The sequence below is a fragment of the Sus scrofa genome, chromosome 13 (assembly GCF_054392235.1).
Source record: "Sus scrofa isolate SSC_HxYL_T2T_F1_AM1 chromosome 13, Sscrofa_HxYL_maternal_Yorkshire_Landrace_v2.0, whole genome shotgun sequence".
NCBI classification, from domain to species: domain Eukaryota; kingdom Metazoa; phylum Chordata; class Mammalia; order Artiodactyla; family Suidae; genus Sus; species Sus scrofa.
In genome coordinates this window covers 112721683-112744851 of record NC_139395.1, presented here as the reverse complement: position 1 = coordinate 112744851, position 23169 = coordinate 112721683, and the positions used below count along the sequence as shown (strand labels likewise).

The 23169-nt window shown below is 34.0% G+C and overlaps 1 protein-coding gene across 1 annotated transcript in view; it reads right to left on the bottom strand.

Moving 5' to 3' along the window:
- The window catches only part of RSRC1 (arginine and serine rich coiled-coil 1), a 439307-nt gene that overhangs the window by 332048 nt on the left and 84090 nt on the right, over window positions 1-23169 (bottom strand). The window contains exon 6 of the mRNA XM_084989968.1: window positions 1746-1919. Coding sequence (XP_084846094.1) covers window positions 1746-1919 — 174 coding nt within the window. The remainder of the gene's footprint in view (window positions 1-1745; window positions 1920-23169) is intronic.

The window sequence follows — 23169 nt, the reverse complement described above, 5'->3', positions numbered from 1 at the left end:
TGTGGGGTGCCAGGGGAAAGAATGTAATAATGTTACACTCTTACAAAATCCACCACACACTTAACATTTTAAAGAATGTGTAAAAGCCAACAACCCAGGCAGTTTTATATAATATCACTGTAAATGTAGATAAAAATAAACACATAGACAACTGTGAAAAAGAGAAGAATGAAAAGGATTCCATTGCCTTCTAAAAACTTAATGTTTCATAGAATCAAGATCTCAAGGAACCATTTCCAAGATCTTGGTAAGCTCTTCAATTTAACACTGAAAAGTGATATACTAAAGATAAACACTTTTGTATTGAGTATTAAGGTGAACATATACAGGGTGTTGAAAGACTAACAAAAGAAGATAAATTCCTAGGAGTTAATATTTCATAGAATAAAAGACATCAATGTCAGTTTTGAATAAAACAAACAAGAAGCTGTAATTTAAAGTTACTAAACAAAATTTTGTTTCATTTTAACATCTTATAATTAAACAAACTGTTATGAGTGGACTTCAACCTCCAAATGGACAGAGCTAGAATAACTTTCAATGTTATCGATTCCCCAAAAAAAGAAATTCTGGGTCTCATATTCACAGATACTCAGACACTCACACCAACACACACATATAACTTTTTTTTTCAATGTTACGGTAATTACTTAATGCTTTGTAGGGTCTTCTTGAAACTGTACTTTTAACCAAGACAATTTATATATCATTCCTTCTAAATTCATTCTTATGTCTATCCAGCTTCAACATATACCTTAATATTGACCAAGTCTTCATTCTGTATTGAAAGAGGTCTAGCCAGTAGTAAATCACGTGGCTCCCTCTCCTTGTTCCATCTTTATCCCTTTCCCTTAACAGTTTTACAGTAAGCAAACAGACATCTTTAATCACAAGGAGGCTCCTTTTTTTTTTTTTTTTTTTTTTTTAAACAGTTGAACCTGTGGCATATGGAAGTTTCCAAGCTAGCAGTCAAATCAGAGCTGCCGCTGCCTTCCTATGTCAGATCCAAGTCACCTCTGCAACCTACACCATAGGTCACTGCAAGGCCGGATCCATCAACCCACTGAGCAAGGCCAGGGGTTGAACCCGCATCCTCATGGATACTAGTTGAATCCTTAACCTGCTGAGCCACAATGGGAACTCCCGGAGCCTCCATATTTTAAATTAAGTATTCATGATAAAGGGAATGGAACTTTCCTAACAAATTATGTAAATTTTCCTTAACTGACATACTAAGTTTTGACAGTGCTGTTTCTAAGATTTGTTACATAAGCATTAAATGAAAACAGGAACAGGAGTTCCCATCATGGCGCAGTGGTTAACGAATCCGACTAGGAACCATGAGGTTGCGGGTTCGGTCCCTGCCCTTGCTCAGTGGGTTAACGATCCGGCGTTGCCGTGAGCTGTGGTGTAGGTTGCAGACGCGGCTCGGATCCCGCGTTGCTGTGGCTCTGGCGTAGGCTGGTGGCTACAGCTCCGATTCGACCCCTAGCCTGGGAACCTCCATATGCCGCAGGGGCGGCCCAAGAAATAGCAAAAAAAAAAAGACAAAAAAAAAAAAAAATGAAAACAGGAACAGAATGGAATATAGCAAAAATTTGACATAATGATTTTGATTTATGTTCTTTCTTTATCATATTCTCCTCTTTTTTCCACCCAAGAAAAAGCTCAGAGGATGAAAATTTAGTTTGAATACTGCTATGGAATCACTGAGTCATCACTGCTTTAGATTTGCTTCAACTTACCCACGTTTGATGTTGTGTAATTCCTTGTCCTTGCCTTTATCCTTCTCCTTTTCTCTTTTCTCCTTATCTCTGCCTTTCCGTCGTTCTCTATCCCGAGACCTACTACGTGTTCTTCTGTGACTGGACCTTTCACTGCTTCGACTATGGGAACGTGGACGAGGTCTTGACCGAGATCTACAGTAAGAAGATTTCATTAAATAGGTTTAAGGAATACTGCGTATTATGAAATAAAAATATCCTTTAAAATTATCTGAAAGGAAAAGATTTTTTTTTTTTTGGTCTTTTTTGCCTTTTTAGGGCCGCACCTGTGGCAAATGGAGGTTCCCAGTCTAGGGGTCCAATCGGAGCCACAGTTGCCGGCCTACACCACAGCCACAGCAATGTCATATCTGAGCAGCATCTGCAACCTACACCACAGCTCACAGTAATGCCAGAGCCTTAACCTACTGAGTGAGGCCAGGGATCAAACCTGCAAACCTCAAACCTCATGGTTCCTAGTTGGATTCGTTTCCGCTGCGCCACGATGAGAACTCCAAGAAAAAGACTTAGTTTTAGTTAAAGATTCAGTTAAATAACTGAGTGAAGCAAGCATCTGAAGATGATTCTTTATGAATAAGTACTCTGTTAAAATAATATATGAGGGAAACATATGTTGTCAACTTTGCAGGAAATTAAGCTTTAGTCAAAAAAAAGTGTTTGGTCAAAAAGTCTTAAAGTTCAAATCAAATCTTCATTACTCAAATCTCAAGATAATATAACAAATCTAAATATACCTCATTTAATCTTCAAGGATAAGATCTTCCCTATCCCTACAATCTCTGCTTCTATATTCATTCAAACTTGTTTCCTAATCTTACAATAAAACTATTTCTCTACTGTAATCTACTATTCTTTGCATAAAATGAAAAACAGTATTAGATCAGATATATTATGTGCTTTCAAAAAGTAAAGATTTTTATATCCTGCCTTACAGTATTAACAAGACTCTACCAGATTGACATTCCTACAGAAACTATAAAAGCAACTATCTGAGGTCACTGAGTAGTGACTAAAAGAAGGCACGGACCCTTAAAAGGAACAAAACCTTACTATGTAAATAAGTTGTTGATTTATTTAATATAATTTGATACTACCTGACTGTGAACCAAGAATGATAAGCAATGCCAACATCTGGGGAAAAAAAGAAACCGCAATAAGAAACTGTCCAATTTAACAAGTTCTCTTCTGAGGACAAGCCTAAGTCTGTGCCATGCAGGAGAGTCAAAACTCCACAACAGAGAACTTTGAAATTTCTGGCCTGAAAAATCAGAACAAGACTAGGGGCAACCACTGCAAAAAGAAAATAAAAGAGAAGTCCTGGAAAAGAGTCAGAAGAGGGCAGAAAAAAAATTGTAGATGAAACTCTATTCAAATCTCTGGCTGAACCCTGCATCATGCATATAAAGGGCAAACTCCAAATAACTAAAGGCAAAATGGACTAAAATTTCAACTGCCCCCAAAGAGACTGGATTTTTGTAATTTCAATGCAACTAAGTTAATTCCATGCTTTAAAAAAAGTAAATCAAAAAAAAAAAAAAAAAAACCCAATATTCCTCAGGAATATAACAGAATCCAAAGAATTCAAAACATGATATTTACTAGGTCCATGAGAAAATCTAAAATTATAAGATATACAATGAAACATGAAAAATGTGATCAATTCTAGGAAAAAAGATAGTCAATAATGACCAACCCTGATATGAGCCAGATGTTAGAAAGAGCAGGCAAGGATTTTAAAGTATAACTATGCTTATAATGAATATAAGGCTAAAAAATCTTAGAAGAAAAAAATAGAAAATAAAAAATTCTATAACTGTAAAATAGAATATCTGAAATTAACATTATGCTAAATGAGATCAGAAGCAAACTGGTAACAACAGAGGAAAAATCTATGTACTTAAAAATAAATAAATTAGAATTATCCAATCCAAAGAGCTAAGAGGAAAAAAAGATTGTTCAAAGAAAAACAGATCCTCTGGGATATGTGAGACAATATTCAAATGTCTAACATGTTTATTTAAACCCAAAAGTAGAGAAAATAATGAAAGAGAAATCAATTTCTTTCTAAGTAGTGGCCAAGATTTCCCCAAATTTAGTGAATGAAAAATGTACAGATTTCAAAAGTTTAGTGAACTTCAAAATAAATATAAAGACCATGACTAGTAATACCATAGTCAAACTCATAAAAGTAAAGAGAAATTCTCAAAGTATTCAGGAAAAAACCTGACACATTACATACAAGACAACAATGGCATGAATTACTACTGGCTTCTCATCAGAAACAATGACGATCAGAAGACAGTGGAATAAAATTCTTAACATGGTGAAAGAAAAAAATTAGGTAAATATAAATAGCTATTTCCCTTAATTTAGTTATAATATGCATGGGCTTAAAGTAGAAATTACAAGGTTTTACTCTAGGGTTTATAATGAAACTAGATATAATACATATAATCTCTACAGAATAAACTATGAAGCAGGTAAATGAACCTATATAGTTAGAAGGTTTCTTCATTTCATATGAATAGAGAAATAGTGCTATAAGTACATGGAAACAGTAAAGGTGTACATGTAATCGTTATAGTAGCTCCAAGAAGAAGGAGAGGAAGAGGAGGAGGACAGGGAGGAGGAGGGGAAATGCAAAGAAGCATAACTAAAAACCCAAAGGTAAACTGAAAGGGAATTATTAAAAATATTCATTAATCCAAAAGCAGACTGTAAAGGAAGAAGAAACAAACACAAAGAGTAAATATACAAAATAAATAATAAAATAGTAGACTTAAATCCAAACATACTCAAATAATTAATTTAATTAAAATAAATTAATTAAACAGCAAAGCTCTATCTCCTTTTCTCCATCATTATGATGTGCAGTTGAGTTTGTTCCCACATGTCTTCTCGCAAGACTTTCAGTATTAGGCAATTCATAGATTCACATGAAAACAAGTAACAAAATCAAGTACAATTCCAAGATGAGACACTAGAGAAAAATCAAACTGTGTCTATACGAAATCACACATGAGATGGCAAAAATACCTATGCTGTATCAAAGTCACTTACATCTTATGGTATCACTCTGAAAGCACCACTACTACTTGTACAGTTGGATGTGTTTTATTGGGAAAATGATATTTCTCTTTGTTTTTATGTTTTTTCACTAGGACCCTGGTTCAGTAATAAATATATGAAACCTATTGTCTGAGAGGGGAAAAAAGCCAGAGCTTATATAAATATAAGCTTATTTAGTTTAGCAAATAAACTAAAAAGCAACACACAACTATACACTATCTACAAGATAAGCACCTTAGGAGTTCCCGTCGTGGCGCAGTGGTTAAAGAATTCGACTAGGAACCATGAGGTTGCGGGTTCGGTCCCTGCCCTTGCTCAGTGGGTTAAGGATCTCTGGCGTTGCTGTGAGCTGTGGTGTAGGTTGCAGACGCGGCTCGGATCCCGCGTTGCTGTGGCTCTGGCGTAGGCCGGTGGCTACAGCTCCGATTCAAGCCCTAGCCTGGGAACCTCCATATGCTGCGGGAGCGGCCCAAGAAATAGCAACAACAACAACAACAACAAACAAACAAAAAAAAAGATAAGCACCTTAAATACAGACATATATTGAAAGTAAATAGATAAAAATAGATATATCATGTGAACACAAAACAGCTGGAATAAATATATTAACATCAAATAAAGTATCACACTAGACACTCAGAAACTAAATAAAACAAAATTTTAAGAAAATGGATATTTCATGATGATCAAAAGGCTGATTCTGAAGTAGAAATCAGACAAAACATGTTTATCGACTACAACAGAATTAAATTAGAATTCAGTGACAATAAAACATCTAGAAAAATAATTGTAGAAATTAAATAATACATGTTTAAATAATTCATGGGTCAAGTAAGAAATCACAAGAGAAACTAGAAAATATTTCAAACTGAAAAACAATGAAAATATAGCATATGAGAATTTATGTAATGTAACACAATGTTTAATGGGAAATTTATAGCTTAAATGTTTATATTAGAAATGAATAAAAGTCTAAAATCAATCACCTAAGGTTTGACCTTGAGAAGCTAGACTAAGAAGAGCAAAGTAAACCCAAAGTACGTAGAAGAAAGGAAACATTAAAGAACAAAAATCAATGGAATTGGGAGTTCCCATCGTGGCGCAGTGGTTAACGAATCCGACTAGGAACCATGAGGTTGCGGGTTCGGTCCCTGCCCTTGCTCAGTGGGTTAACGATCCGGCGTTGCCGTGAGCTGTGGTGTAGGTTGCAGACGTGGGTTGGATCCCAAGTTGCTGTGGCTCTGGCGTAGGTCGGTGGCTACAGCTCCGATTCGACCCCTAGCCTGGGAACCTCCATATGCCGCGGGAGCGGCCCAAGAAATAGCAACAACAACAACAACAACAACAACAACAAAAAAAAAAGACAAAAAAAAAAAAATCAATGGAATAGAAAGCAATAGAAAAATTAAAGTCAAAATCTGGTCCCCTGAGAACATCAACAAATTTAGTAAATTCCCTAGCTGGACTGATGAAGCAAAAAAAGAAAAGAGCAGACACAAATTTTTAAAAAGCTTATTATTAAAAAAAAAAATTACTATCACATGAATAGTACTGGGTAATCAGACATATATAGGAGTTGAGGAAAATTATACGGGTTTCAGTGGTAGTTAAGTTCTGTCTTTCATCTCTAACTGGTTCATTCAGTGAATAAGGAGCAATATGTATCTTAAGATCACAAACTTTTTAATATGTGATTTTGAGAAGTTACAATATTTATTGATAGACATATCAATATGTTTATTATCCTAATTTACAAAAATTAAATTTTCAGCATTTTCTCTTTAACTACTCCCTCTCTACACATGCTTCTTTCCACATAAAGTTTTGATTTATCAACAATTTTATTGCCCCAAAGACATTATCTATTCATTTCTAATGAAATCTTTCACTATATGTAGATATATAGGAATTTTAACAGATTTTATAATCTCTGAACAATAATCATCAAACTTTGACATTTTCTGATTAAAGTAATAATAATAATAAAAATGAAGCGGGGTCTTTTTTCTGATAACCTCAGCCATTACATACACATTATGTGCGTGTGTGTATATAACATAACTGTTGTATCACCTTAATTTGGTTCCACACTATGATTCAGACAATTAGTTTTCACTAAACTAGTGAAAAATTGAGTAACAAAAGACAAATGAGTTAAATGTTAAACTCTAACAAATCTCTAACAGCTTCTCTTTTGTCAAATTAAATTTTAAAGTAGCTCATTTCTTAGTGGTCTACCACTAAGAAAGATACACTGTTTTAGTTTTTGTCTTTTTGCCATTTCTTGGGCCGCTCTCTTGGCACATGGAGGTTCCCAGGCTAGGGGTGGAATCAGAGCCATAGCCACCAGCCTACGCCAGAGCCACAGCAACTTGGGATCCAACCCACGTCTGCAACCTACACCACAGCTCGCGGCAATGCTGGATCCTTAACCCACTGAGCAAGGCCAGGGATCAAACCAGCAACTTCATGGTTCCTAGTTGGATTCATTAACCACTGAGCCACGACAGGAACTCCCGAAAGATACACTGTTGAACAAATGTACAATCTGTGTAGATTACAGATAATGTAGATTTTGGTGAAATAACGCTTTTACTGTATCTTAAAACCTAAATGTATATACCTTTTAATATATCCAAAGTGACACAAGTATTAAGTTAAAAAATAAAGGAATTCTCACACAATTACGCCCTCAATCAAGTTAATTCCTCTCTGGGCATGTGTTTCCTCATCTACAAAATGTTAGTATTCACTATCCTTAAGGGTTATTATAAGGATTAAATAATAGCACCTAACTGAATTGTGAGACGACAGACACTGAGAAAGAAGTAACTGTAGGATATCTAATCTGAATAACTCAGTCAGAGCGAATGAAACGTTTTCTTCATACCATCGCTAATCTAGTAAAGAGAAGTATCCTGATTTTGACAGACCTCTAAAACCTTAAGACTGGCATAAGGATTAACTTAAATTTCAATCTATTTCTTTTATATAGGAAGATAAATAATAATAATAATTTTCATTAAAGATTATCATCTTCTCCATAGGAAGCCCTCAGGAGCCAAATACATAATTTTACCAGTTTGCTATTAATAGGAAAATTATGTCATGTATCATCCAAGCCTTTGGAAAATAAAAGAGGCTATTTTTTAGAGTCCAGAAAGGCACTATAACAGGAGGACAAAAGGCCTAAATTGGTCCTGTCCCAGAGAAACCAGAAAGTAGGATCATTCTATCACCATCATAGCAAAGCTAGATACCACACTTAGAGGGCTTCTATAAATTACTATCTGCCTCACTCTTTCCAGAGTAACTACCTTCCTAATCTCTACTCTTCCCAATTTACCCAATTCTTGAGATAAACTCAATTATTCTCAAACTCATCTCTTGGTTTTCCCTAACATAAAGATTCCACTGGAGTTCCTATCGTGGTGCAGGGGTTAACGAATCCAACTAGGAACCATGAGGTTGCAGGTTCAATCCCTGGCCTTGCTCAGTGGGTTAAGGATCAGGCCTTGCCATGAGCTGTGGTGTAGGTTGCAGATGCGGCTCAGATCCTGCATTGCTGTGGCTCTGGCGTAGGCCGGCAGCTACAGCTCTGATTAGACCCCTAGCCTGGGAACCTCCATATGCCACAGGAAGCAGCCCTAGAAAAGGCAAAAAGACAAAAAAAAAAAAAAAAAAAAAAGATTCCACTGTAGTAAACATATGCCTACCATTCTTCAAAAATACCTTGCTCATTTTGACTTCACAGAAGCAACACATGCCATTCTGGAATATTCTTTTATAAATGTTGCCAATATGGCTTAATGACCTACAATAGCAATAGAAGATCTACAATTTAAGTCACCCATGATGTCAAATTTTTAAAAAGTAAAACATTTTTAAATATCATGGTATTCAATATAATCTGTCTTTCCCCCCAAGTCCTAATATTCATTATTTTAATTCTCATATTGTAGGCCTCTTAACCTTGCTTATAGGCTGTAAGAAGCAAAAAATGACTCTGGAGAGAATAAATGGGGAAAACACAGCAAATCCAAAACACAGTTTTTGTAACAACATTATTAAAGGCTGTTAAAAAGGACCACAAAATCAAACACAGATTTAAAATGAATTAGGCTGCTGACTTCTTAGTTGTCATGAGAATTACTTTACGCAATTCTGAGTAAAACTCATACCCTAGATTATGAACAACCCCATTTATTTTATTAAGTAAATTTAATTACATATTTAAAGGATCTCCATCAAGAAGAAAGTATAAAGAAATTTCCTTCCATGACCAAACAAAAAAATCAAAGAAATACACTAAAATTTAAGATATTATTTTCCCCATTCCTTAAATAAATACCATTCTGATAAATCACTCTAGAAGTCTCTAGAGTACCAAAGACAATATGGAGATATAAGAAAAGAATTGATAAAAAATGTGGCACTCTAGAACACACAATATATAAGCAATAAATGGACAGCAAGATGTCCTATTATACCAGATAAATGCTTTCAATATCTACAGAATAGGAAGAGTTACCATAACATCCCTACATAAAATGAATTACTGCCCTCAAGAACCAATTTATCTTAATTGGCTAATAAGTTCTAAACATATGTAATCAAAACAAATATCCTAATATTTTTATCTTTCAAAAAAATAACCACAATACTTCAAATAGTCTCTTAAGTAGAGTACTTTAAAATAAAGACCACATTTACCATAAAATAAAACTATAATAATTGAAATTATATTTAAAATTTTACATTGAATAAACTAACATGAATTCCATGTCAGGATGACATTTTGAATGTGGATATCTACTTTCACCCCCAACCAAAATTAACTAAAATCGTTAACAAGGAGAATTTTTTAAAAAGACTTACACTCTAGGAAAGAGATACACTTTTGAAAAGGAAAGTGTCCACTGGTGGCTTGGTAGTGAAAGAAAACAAGAAAAAGGGTGCTGAAGCTCAGGGCTCTATAAAAACAAGATGACATCAAAGGATCTGAAAATACACCTAGCTTTACCCATAATGTTCCCCATTTATTAAGAAATTCCACCTCACTATATTAATAATAATACAGTGCCATTTGAGAAATCTTAAAAGTTACCCAAAAATCTTCAGTTACTACTGATCCAGGAAAATTCTGCACATTATCATGAACAAAAAAGAATTCAACATCCATACAAAGCAACTAGAAGAAAAGACTCAGAAACGGGCTGAATAATACAACTAAAGGAAAAAGACTGTCAGACTGAAAAAAAATCTATAGAGAGCTATCAACATGAACACAAATATAAAAACAGTTTAAAAGTGAAAGGATGGGGAAAGATATTAAACAACACTAACAAAAAATGGTGAAGGGTAGATTTCAAATTAAGAAATATTTCTAGAAATACAGACATTTCATGATAAGGCATTCCAAAAATGAACTATTCTGAATTTGCATACACTTAATAACAGTCTCAAAATATATAAGGCAGAAGCTGGTAAAACTTGATAGTAAATAGGCAAATCCATAATCAAGACTTATCTGTAAGTTCTCTTAGTAACTGATAAAATAAGTAGGTTTAAAAAAGGGGTGGAAAAGTAAAGATAAATGATTTGATGGTTAAATTCACCTATTTAATTGCATCCATTCTTTTTTTTTTTTTTTAATGAAAACTCCCCCTTGATACTCACCCATTCCATTCTCATTCCTAAGGTAGACTGCTATTGATTTTTTTTTTTTTTTCTGGCAGTGACCTTGGCATGCAGAAGTTCCTGCGCCAGGAATTGCACCTAAGCCATAGCAATGACAATGCCAAGTCCTTAACTGGTAGGATACCAGGGAATTCATTAACTGCATTCATTCTTAATCAAGTGCTATCTGTAACATTTCTAAAATAAACCTTATGATGTGCCATAAAGCTAATCTCAACCCATTTTAATGCTAAAATGTCTTCAAATTATGTTCTCTGATTGTAGTGAAGAAAGAAAGAAATAAAAGACAACTAGAAAAGCCTCCAAATGTTGGGAAATTAAGTAACACATTTCTATATATATATAACCCATAGGAAAGATGAAATCACAAGGGATGTTTTACTTGAATGGGATGAAAAATAAAATATGGCATATCAAAAATGTGTGAACTAAGAGATCCCACTGTGGTGCAGTGGAAACAAATCTGACTAGTAATCATGAGGTTGCAGGTTCAATCCCTGGCCTCGTTCAGTGGGTTAAGGATCAGCATTGCTATGGTATAGGTTGTAGACTCGGCTTGGATCCTGCATTGCTGTGGCTGTGGTGTAGGCCAGCAGCTATAGCTCCAATTTGACTCCTAGCCTGGGAACCTCCATATGCTGCGGGTGCAGCCCTAAAAAGCAAAATTAAAAAAAAAAAAAAAAAGAGAGAGAGAGAGAACTCTAGCTAAAGTACAGTAAAGAGAAAATTTACATCACTAAATATACATTAAAAAAGAATAAGAAGTAAAATAAGTGATCTAAGCATCTATCCCAAGGAGTTAGGAAAATAATAGAAAATTATATTTAAAAGAAGGTAAAAAGAAAGAAATAAAGGAAATGAGCAAAAACTTAATGAATCAAAAGACAAAGTTGATTCTTTGAGAAAATTAATAAAGTTGATAAACCCCTGGTGGAAATGACAAAGACGAATAGAGAAATCACAAATAAAGTAATCAATACTGTAGTTAAATGACCTTTCACTTATAGGGGTTAAAGGCTATCTAGGAATAGCCCTCCTACCATAAACAAGTAGAAATGAAGACAAAATGTATGTAATAATTATATAAGACACTGGACAACTGGCAGCACAGAAGTGTGATTTTCCAAGGAAAGGGAACCTTAGGATTGTCCCAGCTTACTGCTTTGAGAAAGTTTCCAAGTCCTCAAGCAAGGAGAGGGAACCCAAACAAAGTCTTATAGATTTGGTAAGTTAGGGAAACAAAGACCTTCAAGGAGACCAGGGTGCTAGAATTTGCAAGGCATTAGACCAAAAAGAAGGAAGCTGGACAGAGAGAGGGATCCAGAAATCTGCAAAGGGCTTTCTAGATCTTTGACAAGTTACAATCAACAAATTTGTGAGATGAAATTGCATGGGACCAGGGAAAAATACACTGGACAGCAATAGAAATCTGGCATATCATACTGCAGAGAAATAATGTTCTACCAGCCAGAGTTGAGACACCTTGTATGTAAGACATTGTGTAGAGTTTTAAGTATTAATTCTGGAGCTAAATTAGCCATAGAGTAAAGGTACTCTGGACCTAGCCTAACAAAGCTTAAAAGCAAGCCTTGATATTGACAAATCATTATCTGATGAAGTTAGATCATGGCTCCATGAGGGTTTACTATAATATTCTGTATAATAATGAAGGCTTAAAATTCTCCATTTGAAGGCTAAAAATATTATTTGAAATTTCATTTTCTAAGTCTGTTACTTGAAACTTACCAAAAATCACTATGGCTGCTACTAACAGAAAGTACCTAAGCCTTATACAAAACACTATTTCAAACATTACCAACAACAAAATACTGTTTCTCTGGGGAAAAACACACACATTCTGAATTTTATCTAAGATAAACTGAGTTAATATTTCTTAGCTTTGGTCACTAATTGACCATACATCTATCTCAGAGAATCTGTCTGGATCAGTATAGTTGCCAAGCATTCTAAACTGCAGATGCAAGGTCAACTGTCCTTACTAGGGGCACAGGATCAAGCCTTTAGCTGCTGGAGATCAAGTGTTTAACAGGGACTGTCTGTATATTCATGACACAATAATTCCCTATTCATAGTGCTCTAACTGAAAGAATCTTTCTTATCAAAATTTCGGATACACTTACTTTAACCTACAACTTACATTAAGTTTTACAACTTAATTATCAGCATTCAAAGCTGGTAAATAACAATCAAAACCAATCCCTCTTTTACTTTGATATTTAATGCTCTAAAATATGCAAAATAGTATGCTTGTTTAGTTTATCTCTTATTTAGCAATGCTATAGGGCACAACATTTGCCACCATTATTACTAAGGATCTTCTATATGCTTAGAAGTATACCATCTATTTTATCTCTTTTAATTCTCCAGAATATTTAAACATACAGTTGTTATTGTTATCTCCTTTTGGTGTATAGGGGGAATTTTTTTCCTGGCTTTTAAGAGGAGGCAGGTTGGGTTATTTTTTTGGCTTGGTTTTGCTTTGAGAAAACTGAACTCTGAAGAGTTCAGAGGTCACAGAACCAATGTGTGATAGAGCTGAAATTTGAACCCAGGTTTTTCCACATCCTTTCAACCACAGCCCACTGCCAGTAAGACCTGATTGCGGTAATATTTTCAAATAAAATCTGTAAAACAGAAAATGAATATCTATTCATATTCATTTCTAAAATATTATCAAAAGATTTAGTGCTACCTTATTACAGGTAGATCCATTCAACCAAATATTTTGGAATTCTCATGTCAAGCTTCAAAAATTTCCAATCATCATCTCTAGTTCCTCAATTTTTAAGATTAGATATTAAAAGGCAGACTTGAGAAGAGGAAAAAAAACAAAAGTACAGAATCCCAGTGCCTCTCCCCACTAAAAAAGCATATAACCCACCCACTATGCCAAAGGTTAAGTCATTTAGTCAAGTTCAAAGATCTTCAAAGACTTCTTAGATCCAGATAAGCCCATATGTTACTAAAATTCTGCGAAAAAGCTATTACTTTCCAATCTGCTTCTCATGTTTAAGATACAGAACACACAGATGCTTGGCATCACTCATCAGTCTTCCTAAATTTTCACACCAGATAATCAAGGTCCACCAATAAGTTTCCTATCTAAAAGGCCTAGAAATGTCTTTATTCCATCAGTGCTTGGTTCACTTGTTAAATCTGAAAGTAACCATAAAAGACCATTCAGTTACTGTACAATAAGTGTTAATTTGCTAATTTCTTCACAGGTAATCAATTAAAATGTAAAATATTGGATAAAATTAGTTGCACTAAATTTAACAGCTGCTCCATAAGCATAATTAGTTTCACAAGGGCCATATGTATTCTGAACAGAGACAGAGTTGAAACAAATAGACAGATTTTAAGTAAGTTTGAGAAAATCTGCATTTAATTAGCAGGTGGGCACTACAACTGCATAACGTTTTTATACATTTATATTTATGAAGTGACAGAAGATCTAAAGGCTTTTTAAAATGGCGTTTATTGTTTGAATGGGAACTGTTTTGCTGCATGCTAAAGTGATTTAAATCCTTATAGCTTTGCTTTGAAAAAAATCATAAATGGTGAAAGAAAACATGTGGAAAACTGTAAAACTAGAAAGAATTTGCGACAAAAAACAGATACACATACCATAACTAAAAGGAAACTACACTTAATTAAATGTACACTACATCTGGAATATCAGCCTAATAAAACGTGAAACTATTAATTTTCATTGTTCTAAAGGAAATGAGGTCAGTGTCATTTAATAATTCCTCCAATTACATTGGACTAACTCATTGGACTGTATGTTCTGGATACCATCTAATCTTAAAATGCTATATACTTTATCCTTAAGTTAAACTTTTTAAATAAAGGTATTTAAATTACAAAGGAGTAAAAGAATAAAATTGGCAAATGAAATTCTTTAACAGCTTGTAGCTACCAGCCTTATATTTTAAACTTTATAACTTTCCAAGGAGGTTTTTCATGGATGCCATTATAAGTATGAGATCACACTTGTTAGTTCTTATTAAAACTAAAATTTAAACTTATTAGCATGAAAATCAGCACTTTAAATAAAGAAATAGAATCATGATTTTAAAAATTAAAGTGATGCTGGCCAATAATTTCATTAATATACTACATTTATCATTATCAATTTTAAACATATAAAAACTAAGTTATTTTTTCAAAGATGAAGTGCTTTTAAAAGTATTTAATTAATAGAGCAATAGTATTTGTAAGTGAAAATAATAATCCCCCCCCCAAAAAAATAGAACAATGAAGCAAATTCCTGCATTGTCTCTATGTGTGTGGGAGAGATAGAGACGAAAGTACTTGCTTATCAACTAAGTGAAACAGGACTTTAAAGTGTTAACTGTTCCTTCACCTAGCTAAATAATGTCACATTCCACTTCATCATCAAAGACACAAACAAAATTATTAAATACTAATTCTGATTTTGGTATCCTACTTTTGGAAATAACGAAAATATCAACACATGTTCTAATTAGCCAAACAAATCTGTATGTGAAAATTTTTGAGTTTATGAAATCCTTTTATCAAAAAATTTTTAAACAATAAAGCAGAAATTGACAGAACATTATAAACCAACTATAATAAAAATTTATTTAAATTTTAAACAATAAATATTATTGTTAAATATAACTGAAAGCTTTGTTGTTTATAATTAATATTAATAATTACTTCATGTTCAAAAATAAAAGAAAAAATAAGAGATCACTCTGCCCCACAAAAATTAAGTTTTCTAAATTAAAATTTTCTTATAAAACATTACTTCCTTATTCATAATATATAACAACTAAAAGGAACATAAATCTTAATATCCACTTATATATAGCAAATTCTATGATTATAAAGCTAAAAAAGAAGTTAAGATGCTAAACAGTTTTGTACGAAGATATCTACTAAAAAGTTTTTAAAAACTATTTTTAAAAAGTCTCAAGCAACTTGCTGTAAGACTTCATTCAATGCAACTACATAAAACATAATTTAAAGGGGACAGATTGATAGCTTCAGCTGCCTTTAAGTTGGATTTTTAAGTCCCTTGTTTTTTGGCGCTCTTCCAAATCTGTGAAAATTTCTAAATTTCTTATGTCAATATTTTAAAGGTCCAACAAAGGCTTATTTAATGGTAATAAAAGAATCAAAGAAAGCAAGACACCCAGGACATGAAACTTATCTCAATGGTCACAATTTTTTATAAATAAAAAGCAGGATCAGGAACATACACTTAGCATTACTGTGTTTCTATTGTATTGTATGCTCAGGTACCTGAAGTAAGAATATTTGAAATCGAGGTACATATGGTTTATCTCGATTTTTTTTTTAATTTTATTATAGTTGATTTACAATGTTCTGTCAATTTCTGCTGCATAACAAAGTGACCCAGTTATATATTTATATACATTCTTTTTTTCACATTATCCTCCATCATGTTCCATCCCAAGTGATTATTAGATATAGTTCCCTGTGCTATATAGAAGGATCTCATTGCTTATCCATTCCAAATGAATAATAGTTTGCATCTACTAACGCCAAACTCCCAGTCCCTCCCACTCTCTCCCCTCCCTCTTGGCAACCACAAGTCTGTTCTCCAAGTCCATGAGTTTGTTTCTTTCCTGCAAATAGGTTCATTTGTGCCATATCTCCTGATTTGGTGTGAGTACTTTAAAAATAATCTTAGTGTGGGTTCCCCTCACCCCCATAAGTAATAAAAAGCAGAGGAATTTCTTTGTAAGAGACACAACCTATGTCTTTAAGGTTTTATTCCAAGATACAAGTAGAAACAAAGGCAAGGTGGAAACGTAGAAGGACATCTATAGTTATTTCAAAAATCGTACATTTTCCTGGTTTTCCCTCTGGATATTTATCCTGCATATTTCCAAAGTGATTTGATAAAGGCATTCCCAAATTCGACTTCAAGATGCAGTATAAAAAGCTGATTGAATACTACTGGAAATAGGGTCAACAAGTAAAAAAACATAGACCTAAAAGTGAGAGTCCATCTCAATAGCACTTAGCATGTGTTACTTTTTACCAACAATAAAACCAAAAAGAAATTTTTAGGCTCATACTCAAGCTTATAAATTATCAGGTAACTGAATAATTATTTGGAAGAAAATAAAATTAGGTGTATTTGACACACCATAAGCACTAATAACTCCAAATGGATCAGAGTTCAAAATGTAAAAATAAAACCCAAAAAGTACTACAGACGTAAATGGGTGAATTCTCCTATAACCTGGGTGTAGGAAAAGGCTATCTTACTATGACCAAAATTCTAGACAGAAAATAGCTAAATTTTACTCAAATTGGGAGAAAATTTTGCAAATTTATCACAGATAAAGGGCTAATGTTTCAGGCAATGAAAGAAAAGAAAGCAAAACAAAATGAACTGTTGCTTTCAAGAAACATATAAAAAACACAAACGCATAGAAAATTCGACAGGATAAGGATAGGAAAAGGTCTACCAGGCAAACACTAACCAAAATATTCATATGGGACAAACTAGATTTTAAGGCCAAAAGCATTTACTACAACAGAAGGTAGGCATTTTATAAGGAGAAAAAGCATAAGATAATTACAATTCTATTTTCACAGGCATGAATAATAATACAGCCTCAAAATACATCAATATAAAGGAAGGAGAAAATTTAACACACAATTCACAGTAACTGAGAACAGACAAAAAAATCAGTAAGGTAAGAGAGTATTTGAACAAGATTAACAAATTTTACCTACCTATCAGTAGATAGAAAACAATTCTACTAATAACTAAAACTATACATATTCCTTTAAAATAAATATATAACATTTACAAAAATTGGCCATATATGGGACCATGGAACTGTCTTGACAAATGTCAAAGGATTGAAGATGTTCAGAATATGTTCTCTGAGCAAATGGCCAAAGCAATAACAGAAAGACAAAACTAGAAGAAAAAAAGAAAAGCTTTATGTTTGGCAATTTCAAAATATATCTCTAAATAACCTATGAATCAAAAATGGAGATAAGAAAATATTATTGATTAAATAATTATGATACTACTTGAAATTTATAAGATGCAATTAAAGTTGTACTTAGAGAAAACTGTACAGCTTTAAGTGGGTATTTAGAAAAAACAATGACAATGCATTTCAAGAATATATCAAAAAATAAATTAAACCCAAAGAAGAGAGGAAGAAAATAAAATTCAGCTAAAATTAATCACTAAGAAATACACAAGAGAAAAGTCAGACAAATCAAAAGAAAACTGATGAATCCTTGGTGAGAATGATTAAGAAAAGCAGAAAGACGCTTTATATAAACACAATCAAGAACAGAATTGGGATTACCATAGCAGAACCTATGATATCAAAAGATAAGGTATTAAAAACAACTCCATGGAGTTCCCGTCGTGGCGCAGTGGTTAATGAATCCAACTAGGAACCATGAGGTTGTGGGTTTGATCCCTGGCCTTGCTCAGTGGGTTAACAATCTGGCGCTGCCGTGAGCTGTGGTGTAGGTTGTAGACGAGGCTCGGATCCTGAGTTGCTGCGGCTCTGGCGTAGGTTGGTGGCTACAGCTCAGATTAGACCCCTAGCCTGGGAACCTCCATATGCCACAGGAACAGCCCTAGAAAAGGCAAAAAGACCAAAAAAAAAAAAAAACCTCCCTGTGAATAAATCTGGAAAATTAAATTAAATTAACAAACTCCTGACTCACACAAAAATAGAAAATCAGATGTCACTTCTCTCTATATTGACTTACAGTATCAATAAAATCCCAATCAAAATCCCAGCATTTTCTTTTTTTTTTTTAAGATATAGGCAATATGATTCTAAAAGTTACATAGATATACAAATGGTTAAAATTAGCCAACATATCTTATGGAAAAAAGAAGTAGGTAGATGGATTTACCTGATATCAAGACTTCATGGAGTTCCCTTTGTGGCTCAGTGGTTAACGAACCCGATTAGGATCCATGAGGATGTGGGTTCAATCCCTGGCCTTGCTCAGTGGATTAAGGATCCGGTGTTGCCAGGAGCTGTGGTGTAGGTCACAGATGTGGCTGGTATCTGACATTGCTGTGGCTGTAGTGAAGGCTGGCAGCTGTAGCTCTGATTCAGTCCCTAGCCTGGGAACTTCCATATGCTGTAAGTGTGAACCTAAAAAAAAAAAAAAATAGACTTCACTTAAGCAGCAATAATTAAGACAGTAAAATATTAATGTAAGGATAGATAAATAGATCAATGAAACAGAATAGAGAACTGATAAGCCCCATGCATATATAGGAACTTGATTAGAATAATAGCCCTAACAAGTAGTGAAAAAAGGTAAGTCTTTTCAATAAGCACTACTAGGTCAACTAGATGACCATTTAAAAAAGCAAAAAACTCCATCCTACCACATGTAAAAAAAAAATCCAGATTTAAATGTTAAAGCTATAACAACAGAGTTTCTAAGAGATTTTTTTTCATGATGTTGGGGTAGGTGACAATTTCTTTAAAAAGACACAAAAAGTACTAACCACTCAGGAAGGAAAGTTAAGTTAAAATTAGGAAATCCTGAACATCAAAAGACCATTAAAAGACTAAAAAGAAAAGCCAGAAAGTACAAGAAGACACTTGAAATATATATTAACAAAGAGCTTATAACCAGAATACATTAAAAAACACACAAACACACTAATCATGTTTAACATTGAAAAATAAACATCTTAAAAGATGATGACTATGAATAACTGTATTTAATTGAAGGAACATTTCAGTGGTCCAAAAACACATTCCCTGAATTAAAATGTGAATACACATATGCTAACTGTTGTAACCCAGAGTAGTCAATTAAATCAACCAACTATCAAGCTAACTCTAAGTGTGGAGAACAGACATACTACTAACATATTTCTTTTCCTTTAATATCTCACTCAATATATCATGGGATTATTTAAGAAATTATCTTCATAATTGCATAAGAAACACTGTTTTCCTCACTTCTTATTTTTCCCAGTTAAGTACAAAAGAAAATATATTAATGAATACTGAGTGTCAAAATACAATAAATACATATCAAAAAGATAAATATTTCATTCAGGAATAAAATCATGAACAGTTAAAACAATTCTCCTTCATATGTTTAAGCAGCTTCATTAAGATAAGCTGTGGTTTTCTTTTGAGTTTATCCTGTTTGCTATTCACTGAGCTTCTTAATTGTAAAAATAACATGCTTTTTATAAAACTCGGGAAAATTTTGGCCATTACCTGCTGAAGTGTTTTCTGTCAGATTCTTTTTTCTCATTCAGGGACTACAATTACATGCATGTTAGATATTCTGTTATTGTTCCACATGTTTCTGAGTTTTCACTGTTTTTAATATTTTTTAATATTTTTCTCACTAGTTTTCAGATTGGATTATTTTTGTTTATCTACAAGTTCACTGACTCTTCTCTTTGTTATTTCCATTCTGATATTGAGATCACTCAGGAAGTTTATTTCTGATACTATGTTTCAGTTCTAAAAATTCCAACTGGTTCTTTATTGTTCCTATTTCTCTACTGAATTCTGTATTTCTATTCATTTCAAAAGGGTTTATCTTTACTTCATGTACATTGTTATAAAAGCTATTTCAAAGTCTTCATCTGACTTTAATTCCAACATCTGCTTCATTTTGGAGTTGGCTTCTGTTGGTTGTCTTTTCCCTTAAATGTTGGTCACATTTTTCTGGTTCTTTGTATGCTGAGTACTTTTGGTTTATATCCTGGACACTTTGAGTATTATGTTGCAAACTCTGTGTCCTGCTAAAACTCTCTGCAGAATGTTGGTTTTGTTGTTTGCTTTAGCAGGCAATTAATCTGGTTAGGTTTAGATCAAAAGTTCTGCTTCACTTTCTGTGAGTTGTGGTTCCAATGTAAGTTCAGTTTTCAAAGTTTCTATTACGTTGCTTTGAGTCTATCTACTAGGTGCACCTCCGGGGTAGCCCAGGCCTTGTACCAGTCATGTACAGAATAATATGAGCTTTTTCTCTAGGTCTCTTCTTTCTGGGATTACCTTCATACTCTTCTCCTTCTTCCTTTTTCTAGGCCTCTGGCAAGAAAGATGGGTTTTTTTCTTGGAGTTTCACCTGCCTGTGCTGCCATCATGCAGGATGAATAGGATGTCTCTTAAGGCAAACAAAGCAGAGAGAAAAGACGAAGAAAAAAAATAACAGATTCCTATCCATATCTGGGACTGCCTCAGGTCAGGGTCAGGAAAGGAAAAAAATGGAAAAAAAAAATAAAATAAAAAATAAAGTCATGATGATTCTAGATATAAGATTCAGGCTTAGATAAGGACTATATTTTAAAGTGAAAAGGAAATAGATAAACTATATATCCTTCAAGCATTCCTCCATTTCATGGTTCTTCTTGGCAAAGCTTTTGAAAGGTTCTGCATTGCAGTGAGTTTGAGATTATATCCCTTAAGAAGTATATGGTGAGCAACTATTTTATGTGGCCACTGTGGGTACACAGACCTATACTGTAACAGTCAACCTAGATGGAGACAGAAGTAGCATTCTCTTTTTTAGTTTTTCTGTTTGTTTATTTTTTACAGCCACATCTGCAACATATGGAAGTTCCCAGATAAGGGGTCAAATTGGAGCTGCAGCTGCAGGCTTGTGCCACAGAGATGGCAATACCAGACCCAAGCCACATCTGTAACCCACGCCACAGCTTGTGGCAGTGCTGGATCCTTACTGAACTGAGCGAGGCCAGGGACTGAACCTACACCACACAGACTAGATCAGGTTCTTAACCTGCTGAGCCACAATGGGAACTCCTAACATAGCTTTCCCTTATTGAAACTGAAGCTGATAATGAAAAAGACTGGTGTCAAAACAGGAGGAATAAACCTACCCTCATTCATTAGATAAACCAAGAGAAGTACCTGGGACTAGAGCTGAGTTTCTTTCACAGGGTAATTCTGAGCTTCTCAAGTATTTTCTTTTTAAAAAAATGGCAATCAAAACAAAAATATGGTAGCAACACTTTTAAACTACGAGATGTTTAAAAAATACATATTCAAAGGCGCACATTAGCTATACAAGAAATCCAATTAAGGAATTCCTCCTGTGGCACAGTGGGTTAAGGATCCCGAGTTAGTGCAACTGTGGCTTATGTTGCAGCAATGGTTCCAGTTCGATCACCAGCCTGGGAACTATTGTATGCCATGGGTGCAGCCAAAAAAGGGGGAAAAAAAATCCAGTAAAGCCCCTCAAAATTTTTTTGAACAATTTTATCTACTTGGTATATCCTCCAACATGAAACTAATAAACTAGCTACAAGTTGTACAGCCAAGAAACTAAATGTGGTTATTACGTAGATAACAAATCATGAGACACTGGTACCAAAAAATTATAATGAAAATTGCAAACGATGCAATTTAACTGACTAGTAATCAATAAAAGAAGCCCTTTTCAACTATGTTCATCATCTGAATAAAAAAATTATGAAAAACTTCGTCAAAGTTTTAAAATGCCTATAAACAAAAAGAATAGAAAATTATGGAGTTCCACTAGTATCCATGAGGATGCAGGTTTGGTCCCTGTCCTCCTGGCTCAGTGGGTTGAGGATCCAGTGTTGTCATGAACTGTGGTGTGAGTCGCAAATGCAGCTCTGATCTGGAGTTGCTGTGGCTATAGCTGTGGTGCAGGCCAGCAGCTGCAGGTCCGATTCAACCCCTGGCATGGGAACCAAATGCTGAAGGTGCAGCCCTAGAAAGCAAAAATCTTAGTGATTAAACAAATCATATGGAAAAGCCACTTCAGTTTGATATCAATTAATTTTTGTTGCATAACAAACTGCCCCAATAGAAGCTTAAAACAACAAATATTTATTATTTCTCAAGATTTTCTAGATCAGCTAGGACTTTTACCTGGTCTCAGATGGCAACTAATTTCAGCAGTCAACAGGATCAGCTGGGTCACCTAGTGGCTTGATTGTGAGTGGGTGGTCAAAGACAATAATAGCACACATTTTCTCAAGGGGACAGTAAAAATTTTAGGCTTGCAAGCCATGAATTCTTTAGGAGCAACTACTAAACTTCACCACTGTAGCAAAAGGAGCCACAGACAAAATATAAACAAACGAGTGTGGCTGTGTTCCAATAAAACTTTATTTACAAAAACAGGCAGCAAGCCAATAAACTCTAGTTTGCTAACTCCTGGTCTGATGGTAGGTAGTTTGATAGGTTTAGAGGAACTCAGCTTGGATGTCTCACCTCGGCTCTGGTAGTTTCTTATCTTCTAGTAAGCTAACCAGGGTTTATTGACATAGCTGTACCATAGTTCCAAAAACTCGTAAATGAGAGAAAGCCCCAGTGTGCATGGTTGCCTATGCTTTTGAAGAAACTGAAGTATATAGGAATGCTACAGTAATGTTTTCTCATTCATAACATTACAATTAGAAAATATTCATACATCTACTGAGTAAAATTATAAAACTATTTTGCACTGTACCTCAATATTCAGATTTAAAGCCAATAATATTAAAATACTGTCCCATTTTTCTAGAACATTATTATTAACACTTTCAAAAATACAGTCTTCACAAACTTGTAAAAATTTAAAAGGATTTACT